Source organism: Arachis hypogaea, chromosome 14 (genome assembly GCF_003086295.3).
Source record: "Arachis hypogaea cultivar Tifrunner chromosome 14, arahy.Tifrunner.gnm2.J5K5, whole genome shotgun sequence".
NCBI lineage: Eukaryota > Viridiplantae > Streptophyta > Magnoliopsida > Fabales > Fabaceae > Arachis > Arachis hypogaea.
Genome location: NC_092049.1, coordinates 133978112 through 133991300, shown reverse-complemented (window position 1 = coordinate 133991300; position 13189 = coordinate 133978112). Strand labels below are relative to the sequence as shown.

General features: G+C 29.8%; 1 protein-coding gene across 2 annotated transcripts; it reads right to left on the bottom strand.

The window, feature by feature from the left end:
* Positions 1-383: 383 nt before the first annotated feature.
* Positions 384-3769, bottom strand: LOC112744315 (uncharacterized). Of its 2 annotated transcripts, none has more exons than XM_072215093.1 (4): positions 3634-3769; positions 2975-3475; positions 1560-1961; positions 384-806 (listed from the first exon to the last, which is right to left on the bottom strand). In XM_072215093.1, exons 1-4 carry the CDS (start codon positions 3733-3735, stop codon positions 741-743), a joined length of 1071 nt encoding a protein of 356 aa, XP_072071194.1. In that variant the 5' UTR covers positions 3736-3769; the 3' UTR covers positions 384-740. The 2 variants fall into 2 exon arrangements, with proteins under 2 accessions (XP_072071194.1, XP_025649681.3); XM_025793896.3 differs by having other exon boundaries at positions 384-699.
* Between the last annotated feature and the right edge of the window lie 9420 nt (positions 3770-13189).

Sequence of the window (13189 nt, the reverse complement as noted above, 5' to 3'; positions counted from 1 at the left end):
ATTTAGAACAAGGGGATAATGAAAGTTAACATAATAAGATCAAATCAAATGAGATATATAAAATAATAACTAAGTTCTATATCTTAATTTCCACATCATTAACATTATTTTCTTTGGAGTATATATAGGTTAATTAATTAATAATTAGGCCGGCCTATTCTTATTATTAGCCTTAGGCTAACCTTTTTATCGATGATTGATTCAAATTCACAAAAGGAAAATGACTTGAGTGATAGAGTAGATAAAAATCAGACGTATATATTGTTTCTTTCGTGAATTTAAAGATGATATGATTGAGTTCCTTTTTTTCTTCGTTTAAGCTAATTGTTTCAATCACCGGATTTTATTATTAAGAATTAGATTAATCTTAAAGAAGATATATATTAGATCTCCCACCAAAACTTTTTATAATGCTTATTTTAAAATAAAAAGACTTTTAGAATGTTACTTTACATTAAAAAAAAAAAAAAAAGTTTATTGATAGCTAGATACAAGCTTACATTTAAATAAACAAAACAACACGACTGAATTTTTATTATTCTTTCTCTCTAATGACAAACAACACCACTGAATTTTTTATTTAATTTAATGCACTATCACAGGTCACTACCATGCATTATTGTTTGTCTCCATCAAATCTTCTCTGAGGCTTTTTACTAGTTCATCCATTGTCATGCTGAATTTGCCACCATTATCCATCTGCATCATACCTAATACTTTTAGAATTTGGAATTTATGCATTAATTAATTTTGCATTTAAGCTTTGATGATGAGAAAAACACCAGTTGTAGTAATGAAAGAGAATCCTGAAAAAGGGTACAAATTTAAATATAAAATTCTCTAAATAAACCAATCATCATAATATAACAGGGACAAAAGAAAATTGAATTAAAATAATGAAAGAGAGAGAGAAAAAAGTGGAATTGGGGGACAATAATTATGCTAGTTATAGACAATAAATTGTGTTGGTATTGTAAATAGGAAAAGTTTAGGGCTAGCAACTTTTTCAAATTCTGACCAGCATGTAACCAGCAAAGAAAAGTGAATCATTGGATAAAATTTCACACCAATTTCACACCATTAAAATTATCATTGATGACTATTTGATGGCTACAAATCCCAAAAATTGCTGGCCCCTAACACTCCTCTTGTAAATATATATACACATATTTAAATCTATATATATTTTTTATGTTTAGATAAATTTTGAAAATAGTCAAAATATTTTAAAAATAAAAATCTATTTTCAACCTTTTTATTCTACAACATAAAAAAATCAAAATGTAAACAATTTATTTAAAAAAAAAAACATATGATACCACTAATCACTTCTCCAAAATGAAATATAGATAATATTATAAAAAATATTTTAGGCATTCTAATAATAGCAGTGTTCTACTTATTTTAGTCTTTAATTTCAATTATATATAAATTTTACGATTGAAATCAACGATTACAGCTACTGAAATATCGGTATTTTTTGAATGTTTAAAAATTTCCAATATTATGCACCCAATTATACCAACATAAATAAGATAGAAAATTGAGCTATTTCATACCTCAGCAACAATGGTAATTATTACGAGAGTAGAAGTCCCAAATGGTAACACACTGTTACTTGCTATAGAGAGATGAAGCTTGTCAAGAAAGGCATGTATTTTGAGCATTATTATGTTGTTTTTTTGCTTCTCACATTGGATTCTAATGAGAACTTCTTTTTCCATGACTTTTGCTTCAATCTCAAGTGATAATTCATTATAAATACCACCACCATTGTTATTATCTGATGTTATTTCATAGCTGATTGTGCTTTTATCTGTTGATGATGAGTCTTGAGATCTTCCTATGAATATTGCTGAATCTACTCTTCTATCTTTGATTTGGTTCTCCAACTCTTTAACTCGATCTTGAAGAACTTTTATGTAACTTAGAGATTCACGAATTACATGAGCTTTGTCCATCTAATCATAACCAAACTTTATAAATTATCAAATGTTTTTTTATTAGAGTTTATCTATTTTATATCCTAAAAAACACATGTTAAATTTATAAATTAAAAAAAATTATTAAAAATATAAAAAATTTAAGTTTTTAGTGTATTTATTTTATATTTATTAAATAAAAATATTTAAAAATTTTCACTAATAATAAACCTATCATGTATCCTAAACACTAGGGTCACATAATAACTAAACACTTTTTATTATTATCATAGTGTATGTGTGATGGGAGAAGATATTCTAAATAAGAATATCATCAAACTTTTTTCTTGTATTTATATTTGATCTCTGAGTTTTATAATCCTCAACCACATTAGTCCTATTATCAAATATCAAATTAAATTTTATATCATAATTTGGTACTCGCCATTACAAAAAGAATTTAATAATAATATGACTACAGATAAAAACACATTATCACTGTTATTATTATTATAAAAATATTTTTTTTTTTTTTGTAATTTTTAAGATGATCGAACACTTTAAATAACAAATTTAAAATGTATAACAAGGAAAATGCTATATAATACTCTGAGTTAGAGAAAGAATGAGTATAATCATATATTATATATTACTGTCCTATATAATATAATTATACTCTATGTATATCAAAATTAGCTGTTAATTATCAAGTATTAGCTATTTTGACATCTCATAAAATTCTTTTATTATATTATTATAAATAAAATTTTATTATTAGTCTATTGTAGATTTCAACATTCTACAACATTAAATTTGATTATTCTAGTAATAATTATTTAACTAAAAAAATATGTAAATTAATATATAAAAATATACATAAATATATTATTGTAACTGATTTTTTGTGCGTAACTTTTTGATTGCCCTAACAAAAATATAATATACGGTAAATAATAATATTAATAGTTGACATACATGTCTTGAGAATAATAAATTAGTAATAAACTAATTAAGAGAAAAAAAAAAGTGAAATAATAATGAAGAACACTAACCTTCTTCAAGCCAGGTATAGTAGCTGAAAGTTGGATGATGCTTCTTGTTAGGTCTTGCCTCCTTTTCCTCTCAGCTATTATGTGATCTGCTGTCTTTCCTTTGCGCTTTTTTGTTGTTGCATCTTCATCATTTTTACTCATACTTGCTTCAAATAATTCGAACCCATCATCACTTCTACTTCTTCCTTTAAATGAATTAGGCTCAAATGATAATAGATAGGTAGAAGAAGGAATAGAATTGGAGCTTTTACTTTTTTGCACTCTTGTGTCTTCAAATGATACACTACTATTATTGTTATTGGGGCTTGTGTCACAATTATTAGGATCATTATTATTATTGTTATTATTATTGGGGGAAGAATAATAATAATAATGTTCGCTACTTTCTGGTGATGAGAAATCTGGTCGGCCATTAAAGATTTTCATTAGGAACTCTTGCTCTTCATTCAATGAGTAGTTGTTCATGATGATCATATCATCATTTTCTTCTTCTTCCATTCCCTGGATTAAAAAAATAAAAAAATAAAAAGAAGAAATATATATATACAAAGGACAATAATTTGTTCATTAAGATAACTGATGATATATATGCTAGCTCATGATGATAATTAAAGGAATATGATGATATAAGATATGATCATATGAGTGTGATAAAATACCAGATGTCGAGAAATCCAACTCTTGAATAAATTCTCCATTCTGCAGTTGTTGATGAAATTAATGTGCCCAATGAAACTTATATAGAGAAATCTAATTTCCATTATTGGAGGTTTGAGAAATAATAAAAATATTTAGTTAACTTGTATCGCATATTTCAAGAGTATAATAATAGAATTTATTTTTAATTTTTTGTTGTATTTAATTAGAAATAATATGAAGAAAAAGGAGGAAACTACCAAAATGGATGCTAATCATAAATAAGTTCTTGAAAAATTTAGAAATACGACAAAAAAGTTAGATATTAAATATATATTTTAAATAATGACATTAGAGATCAAAATTTGATGTAAATTTTTATAATTATTATTAAAAAAATAATATTTTTTTATCCTTAAAATTATTTGATAATTTTTATCAAGTAATTTTTTTTTAATTTTTTATTATGAATGGCCACATTGTTTTAAAAAATAAAAAGAAAAATCTAGAGATCAAAATTTATTTTAATTTTTTTGTACCATTTAAATATTTTCACAAAAGATTAATTCAATTGGATAAGTTATTTATTAAATATAAAAGCTTTTTGGTTAAAAAAATAATATTTATTAATTTTTTTTATCGTATTTTCAAATCATTTATAGTTAGTGCCAATAACATCTTTCATAAACTTTTTTATATATTTTTAATAAAATATTTATTTAGTGTTCCTAATTAAAATGTGCATTTAAGACCCGTGTTAGTAAGATCCATAATAAAAAAATCATCCAATAATTAATTATTAAAAATTTTGTATATGTAGAAGTTAATTACTGGTTGATTTTTATTAACTTCCCATATTTATCCTTTTGGTTAATACCAAAAGCGAATAAAATTAAAATAATTCGTGACAATAATAAAAATTTTAATTTGAATAAAAAGTAAGAAAATTGAAATGTTTAAATACGGATTAAGCAAGTATAGGAAGATTATGCTTTACTCAAAGTGCTTCTAAAGATGATAGAATGACAACAAAATTTTTTCAGAGGTATTGGGATATTGTTGGAGCAGATATTTATAAGGCTGTTTGTAGTTTTTTTATTTGGAGGAGGAAGAATTTTAAAGAAGTTTAATCACACTCAAATTTGTCTGATCCCCAAGACTGCTGATACTAGTTACATGAATTAGGTAAGGCCGATTAGCCTGTTTACAGTTATGTATAAAATTATCTCCAAAGTTCTGGTCCACGGACTATAAGGGTATATGCATTTTTTAGTGAGTCCTAATCAAAGTGCTTTTATTAAAGGACGTTTGATTTTTGACAATATTCTTATAGCACATGAATGTATGTATTATTTAAAAACTAAGAAGACTGATTTTGAGACTGAAATGGCTATCAAATTAGACATGAGTAAAGCATACGACAGAGTTGAATGGAGGTTTTTGTAGTTCATTATAGACAAATTTAGTTTTGGAACAAGGTGGATTGACTGGATTTGTGAACTTGTTTCAACTGTTTCTTATTCTGTTATTGTGGAAGGACAATCCTTTGACTATTTTAAGCCAAAAAGAGGTATCCGACAGGGTGACCCTCTTTCCCCCTATTTTTTTCTATTTTGTGCAGAAAGACTCTCCTTTTTGCTACACAAAGTAGAGCAAAATAGACAAGTTCCAGGTATTCAAGTTAATCGACGGTACCCTGTCATTAATCACCTATTATTTGCGGATGATTCCATTATTTTTTGTAAAATTTTAGAGGATAACTGTGACAACATTTTTAATTTGCTGAACTCATATGAAGGGTACAGTGGTCAACAAATCAACTTGGATAAATCAGCGGTATTTTTTAGTAATAACACTCCTCCCCACGTTTGAGTTCAAGTGGCAGGCAAACTAAATATCCACCATATTGGAGCTCAGGACAAATATTTGGGCTTCCTTCTCTTATTCACAAGTCTAAAAGAAAAATCTTTAGTGAAATTAAGGAGAAGGTAAGGAAGAAGGTTAACGAATAGCAACGAAATTTATTATCAACAGGAGGCAAGCAGGTTTTGTTAAGAGTAGTTGGTGAGGCAGTGCCAATTTATACACTCTCTTGTTTTAAATTACCGGACACTCTACTATCTGAAATTCACAGTATTTTAACAAATTTTTGGTGGGGTCAAAGAGGTAATGAAAGACGTATGGCTTGGATCAGCTGAAACCAATGACAAGGCCAAAAAGGGAGGAAAGTCTTGGGTTTAAAGATCTTAGAGCCCAAAACCTAGCTTTACTAGGCAAACAGTTTTGGCGAATCACAACAAAACCTCAATCTATTCTAGCTCAGATGTACAGGGGAAAGTACTATAGATATAGCAATTCAATGAATGCTGAAGCAGGAAACTCACCTTCGTGGGGATGGCGGAGTATGTTGGAGGGCAGAAAGGTTGTTGAGAAAGGACTCAATTGGAGAGTAGGTTCCGGCTCTACAGTTCGAATATTTGCTGACCCTTAGCTACCTCCTCCATATCCAATGAGCATTGCTCCTGAAATGATCACACATTCTAATTTTGGTCAACACATATGGGTTAGGGATCTTTTGACAGAAAATAGAAAATGAAAACAGGACATATTAAATGAAATCTTTTCACCTGAAGTAAGAAGCAGAATCCAATCAATTAAGCCAATAGAAGGGGATGATGTTCTGCAATGGTCACTTAATAAATTCAGATTGTATGATGTGGCTTCGGGCTATCAGATAGCATATCAATTTTTTCATGCAGAGCCAGAAATAGATCTTGGGGAGAATCCAAGTACCTCAGTTTGGAAAGATCTCTAGAAGAGAAGACTTCCTCACAAAGTTCAAATTTTCATTTGGAAATGCCTCCACAAACGGATACCGGTCTTATCCCTTCTACAGCAGCGATTCCCTTCCACAAGCCCTAACTGCCCGAGGTGTCAAATAGAAGAAGAAACCATCAATCATTGCCTTACCCAATGCCCTGGATCGAGGATCTTCTGGGAACAGAGCCTATTCAACGCCAACACCATCAACCACAACTTTCCAAGCTTCCGTCAATAGTGGGAAGTGTCACTATCAGCAATGCAAGATAGACATGGAGGTGGGAGAAAGGTAGATCTTTTTGCTTGTCTTTGTTGGAATATTTGGAAGGCAAGAAATAGACTAATCTTCGAAAATCAGAGTTCAGATTCACTGGAAATTTACTAAGTTTCGTTGAGATTAATTAGTGAAGACCAAAGACCATCTGTCATCTCTCTTTGACCCAACTTCTACTTTTCCTTTTCTATTTTCTGTCTATTTTTTAATTACAGTTTCCTTTCGATAGTATTGTTAATGTATTGATGAGGCAGTTAGTGTTGATTGGGAGAACCCCACTTTTTTTCTTTCTTGTCCTATAACTTGGACATATATTTACTCATTTTCATAATCTTTGAAAAAAAAATACGGATTGAGTATGATTTTGATCCCTAATATAGAGGCCGAAAATTTTTTCGTTTTTAACCTTTTTCGTCCTCTAAAGTTGGAGACGATTACGATTTTGTATGTAAAAAAAAGTTAAAAGCAAAAAAAAAATTTTCGACCTTTAAGGACCAAAATCATACTTAACCCTTTAAATAGCATACCTTAAGAATAATAGACAAGATATACCTCCTTTTGTTTTTATACTAAAAGCAAATACGAACTGATTTCCAGAAAGTATTCTAGTAGTGAAAAGCAGAAGAAAAATTGAGATGTTTAAATAACGTGCTTTAGAAATAACAAATAAGAAATAAGATATGGTCAATGCCCACCGATAAGATTTTTCCAGGTGAATAAGATTGTTGGCTAAAGCACTATTCTACTTTCAACAAAATAATCACTAAATGAAATATAAGCATTTATGACTTTCTAAAGATCATAATTTATTAATTTTGAAGTTTTATCCTTTTATGAAATTTTGAAAATCGTAAGTGTCTTTTTTTATAAAAAAAAAATATTTACACAAAAAATTAACTATCATATATTTATATATAAATAAATATATTATTTAATTTATTTTTAATATATATTTTATATTATTTAATATATCTACAGACTACAAATGATAATTTGATAGCTGATTTTTAGTATATTCATACTATAATTATTTTTTTCATTCAAAAATTAATTTCTTAATTTTTCAATGCTTATATATTTAAAATTATGGATACAAGCTAAGTGATCCAGGAAAATTTATAGATTGCCTCAAGTAATATTTGGACCGTAAAAATCAACCTCAATCATAACCTAATATGTTGAAGCTGCTTTATGTCTAATCATAACTTTTCCGGACAAATCTCTACTGATTTTATTTGTGCTCTCATTATTGGAGTTGGTTAGGTAACTTAAAAAATAAAGAAATAATTTCACATGGTAATACGACAGAGCTTAATTTCTCCTGATTTAAACGTTTATGTTGATTATTGTAGCAGGAAAGAGAATGAATACTCTATATATAGTGTCGTTAGTAATGACTAATTTCACACTAAAAAAATTCTCTAAAATAATAAAAAGAAATGCTATACTTACCTAATTCTCTCTTTAATTTTTTATACGATTATTCTATATGTACGTATAAAATTAATCACCAAATTAATTATTTGTATAAAATATATATTAAAAATAAATAAAATAATATATATTTATACGTAAATATATAATAAATAATTTTTTATGCGCACATAATAATTTTGTTTTTCTTAAGTAATAATAGTTGTCCAACTTAATTGTTAGTACAATGTATTTATACTACACCACTATGATGAAGACATGGAAAATAAAAATACAAGAAATAAATAAATATTACAAGTTGAAGCTCTAGGCATATATAAACAACAATGATGTACAAACACATAAAAAATAGGCTTAGAAATAGATATCATATATTTCATTATTAATTTTAGATTATGATATAAGAAATATTTTTAATACTTAATTAAAAGTAGAAACAAAGAATATTTGTCTGTATTTTATGTCTCTGTCTGTCTCAGAAATATTATCTAGTCACATTCTTAATGTGAGATGTGATACAAGATGTGTGAGAATATTTGAGGTAAGAATAAAACAAAACAAGATAATTAATTATTCAATGGACATAATGCAGTTTAGAGATAAAGAATGGGGAGAAAAATTTTCTAAAATTTAGTTGGAAAAAAAATGGAAATTGACAATAGTTATTTCGAATTTTACATGAGTTCTATAATCAAAAGGAAAGGAGGTTCTTGCATTCGCAATTAGCATAAAAGGTACTTCTATTTTGATTCATAATGAATCAAATAAACAAATTTTATAGGGTTTTAGATTATCAAACTTTCTTACTTAATAAAGTAGTATTTTAGGTATAGTTTTATTATGATTTTTTTGCATACAAATTTTTATGAACTTAAGTCCCAATAACTTAAATTAGATTAAATCATAATAGTACTGAATTGGTATTGCACTAGTTACTTACGGAATAAGAGCTATCATCAACATGGTGTTAGCTCAATTATGAGGATGAGCTTATGCTATTTGGTGTGTTTGGACTTTGGATTGGCCACCCAAACCTCCATTTTCTATTTATTTTTTTTTTTACAGAATCCATTTGCATTATGAAAAATAGGGAAAAAATATAAATGGTACAAATGATTTGGTGACAAACATTAATATGAAATATTTTTAGCATTTAATGTAAAATTTAATCACATTTTCTAAAAACCCGCTCTTATGTCAACTCATCAATATCACATACCCGTGCGCGCGCATACATATATATCGAAAATTTTTGGAAATAAAAAAAGGATAAAACATTATTTTTGTCTATGATATTTGCGAAAAGTATCAAAAGTATCCCTAAGTTTTAATTTGTATCAATTTTATCCCTCAAATTTTCAAATGATAACAATTTTATCCCAGGCTCCTATCAATGTTAAAATTGAAAACAAACTTTAGTGGCCTAGCTAGCAGTCTAACTTTTCTGACGTGGCCTGTAATGGCTGATTAGGATAATAGAAATGATTTTTATTTTATAATTTTTTTTTTTAAAATAAAGCATATAAAAAACCAAAAATATAAAAGTCCGAATATGAACCCTAATAACCCCATTTGCATCTTTCTTCTTCTTCTCCTAAAACAAGAAACCGAATCCCAAACTATGGCTTGTTAAGTAGCGTTTGTTTTGAGATATTGAGACAGAGACTGAAAGACTGAGACTCAGTATCGTGTTTGTTAGTTCAGAGACTGGTACTAAAATTTCTGTCTCTGTCTCTAAAATTTCAGTATTTCAGTACTTCCAAAAAGTAGGGACACAAGGGACTGAAATTTTTAGAGATGGAGACTGAAACTTTAATAACATTTTATACCTAAAATACTTTCATTTCAATTAATTAATTCCAATTTTACCCTTTGTGCAAATTAAATTAGAGTTTCATTCTTGTTTCAATTTCTGTCTTCCATTTTGCACCAAACAGAATATTGAGATTTATTTCAATCCCTGTCTCTTAGTCTCTGTCTCTCAATCTCAGTCTTTTCGTCTCTGTCTCTCCACCAAACGCTACCTTAGAGTTCAACATCATCACAAAAAAGTAGGCGACGACAAACACTTATGTGCAATTGTGGGGAGCTTCTTGTCCTGAGGTAGTCAAAGATAGTAGAAAATCCAGGACGCAGATTTTGGGGTTGTATATACTATGATGTAAATGTGCTGTTCAATTTGTATTTTGATATAGGCTTATGCAACTCTTCAAGTTCTTGGCGTTTATGTTGCAGATTGGGAAGGGATGCACCTTCTTTACTTGGGCAAATGGTGAAATAACAATGCAAGATGCTGAGGTTGCAAGACTGAAAATGAAGATTTCCACTTTGAAAGCCAAATTGTTTTATGCAAAATGCAAATTATCGATTGCTACAACTATTGGTATATTGGGATGGAGCATGGTCTTTTTTGTGTGTTGTTCATGGGGTAGGGTTGGAATCCAGATAAAACTGGGATATTAGCATTGAGAGAGATGGCAGGTGTAGTTTAGCAAAGAAATGTAAGTAGTTGCAGTGAAAATAGTGAATTATGTTTCATCTATGTACTCAAGTCGAAGATTTTGTAATGTTAACGTCCCTGAAGTTTTATTAATGTTTCAAAAGTACCCTTGACTTAAAAATTAGGCTGAACATGTCATTTTATCCCTGTGTTCTGTGTCTTGTACTACATAATACATAAACATTTAATGCAAAAAATTCTAACTAAATATAAGGGAAACATTTTCACTTCAAATAAGAGAGATTGAACTTGTCCATTACATCAATATAGCCTATAACTTAGAGGTCATTATTTGTCACAATTAACACTTTTTCAAAAGTGACATAATATAATCCTGCTAGTTAGCATATTTTCAATAATAAATTAAGAGGGATAAACCCAATTCAAAATACAAAAACATAACAAATGTTGGTCTTAAAAGCACAAGACGTTGGTTAGCCATTACAGACGTCAGAAAAGTCAGACTGCCAAGTCACTAACGTCCATTTTCAATTTTAACGTTGATAGGAGCCAAGGGTAGAATTGTTACTATTCAAAAACTTGAGGGATAAAATTGATACAAATTAAAACTTGGGAGTATTTTTTATACTTTTTGCAAACATCAAGAACAAAAACAATACTTTACTCAAAAAAAAATGGGCCTGCTACACATACAAGCAATAAGGCCTTACAAGTCTTACAAGCCCCAAGCCTACAAACATTCCAGACGCGCACTAATTAGATTGAATGGAGCGTAACATTCACGCGCTCCCACTCAAACGGTTACGCTTCGCTTCGAGTAAACCACCCCTTAATGGCAGACTCTTCCACTTCTTCCACTTCTCAAAGTAATTCAAAGAAAACGCAACCCTTCCATTTTCGAGCAAAATTCGAAAATCAAGATATACAACTCGTCGCTAACCTTCGAAACCTCCATCAACACACCATCAAACTCTCGATCAAGAATCTCCAGAGAAAACAAAGCTATAATACTCAAGGTACGTTACATTACGATTCCTGTATATTTTCCAGATTACGAACTAGGTTTTACTGTTCTTCTACGTTGTTGTACGTTTCACTGTTCTTCTTGCTCTACATCTCATTTTACAGTTTATAATGTTCTAGGTTTTACTGTTATTCTTGCTTCTATGTTACACTGTTCTTCTTCGTTCTTGTAGGTGTTACTGTTCTTGTTGTTCTAGATCTTCTGGTAACTGATTTTTCGGGGTATATTTCGTAGATTGGTGGGTGTATATGGAGTAATTTCTTGGGTGTATATGGCATAAAATGTAGGGTGTATATTTCTGAACTGATATACTGTAATAGTCAGCACTTGCTTATATTTGCTTGCTTGACCTTGTAATGTTGCTTGATATTGATGCATGTTTGAGTGATACCTGACTGATATATATGGATGTATCTGAATCATATCTATGGGTGTATCTTACTGTTATCAATGGGTGTATCTGACTCATATCTATGTGTGTATCTTACTGTTATCAATGGGTGTATCTGACTCATATATATGGGTGTATCTTACTGATATCTTTGGGTGTATTTTTCATTTCAGAGAAAATGGCAGCAAGAAACCAACCTGGAAGAAATGTAAGAACAAATATATGTCTTACATGAAATCAGTTTTATATAATAGATATATATCTGACTATAATTTTATTTTTGTCTTACAGCAAACAAAAGACCTTAAGTGTGCCACACATCTCCTAAGTGATAAATTCAGAAACATGAGTGAGGAGAAGAAGGCGATTGTGAGGGATCTGGGATTCGGTGGCTTGATGCACATCCCACCACTAAGGGTGCATCACCAACTGTTAAGGGAGTTGGCTAACAACTTCAAATTGGGGGGAGAACAGACTGGAAACCGGATACGGTTCTTTTAAAATTACCCCAAGAAAAATAGGTCATGCGCTTGGCATCAACGCAACAGGTAACTCGATAAAAATTATAGGTGTATATTAACTGATGGTTGGGGTGTCTTTAAATTGATGCTTGGGTGTATTTGAACCGATTTTGATACTTTGTTTTTTTCCTTTTTGTAGGAGATCTGTTTCCTCAGAAAGTCGATTATAAGAAACTTTCTGAGGATGACAAAGTAATTTTTAGAAGATTCCAGGGTAAGACCCTCAAAAGTCTTACAGATGAGATGATGGATATTGGCGTTGGTAACGAAGAGGATCGCCTAATGTTCAAGAGGATTTTCATCCTCTATATACAGATGGCGTTCCTTTTGCCAACGACAATAAAAAAAATCTTGCCTGTACACCTGGCCCCAATTTTTGAGATGGACAGCATAACAGAGCGAAACTGGGGAGGGCATGTTTTGACCTTTATCGTCAAGGGCATAACCGACTACAAGGAGAAAAAGAAGAAGGCAATTGATGGCTGCCTCTTTGCCCTGATGATAATATACTTTCATCTTTCTAAAAATAAAGGCAAGAAGAGGGCTGAAAGACCGCCAAAACCCTGGATTGCCAACTGGAGTAAGGAGCAGTTGGTCGAAAGAATGAATGTAGAAACAGAGGAAATTTTGGTAAGTTGAACATAATATGTTGGG

Coding starts and splice junctions, on each gene's coding strand:
- LOC112744315 (XM_025793896.3), bottom strand. CDS start 3,735: ATGGAAATTAGATTTCTCTATATAAGTTTCATTGGGCACATTAATTTC. Junction 1,962..2,974: donor CTATACCTGGCTTGAAGAAG/GTTAGTGTTCTT, acceptor GGTTATGATTAG/ATGGACAAAGCTCATGTAAT. Junction 700..1,559: donor TAATTACCATTGTTGCTGAG/GTATGAAATAGC, acceptor GGTATGATGCAG/ATGGATAATGGTGGCAAATT.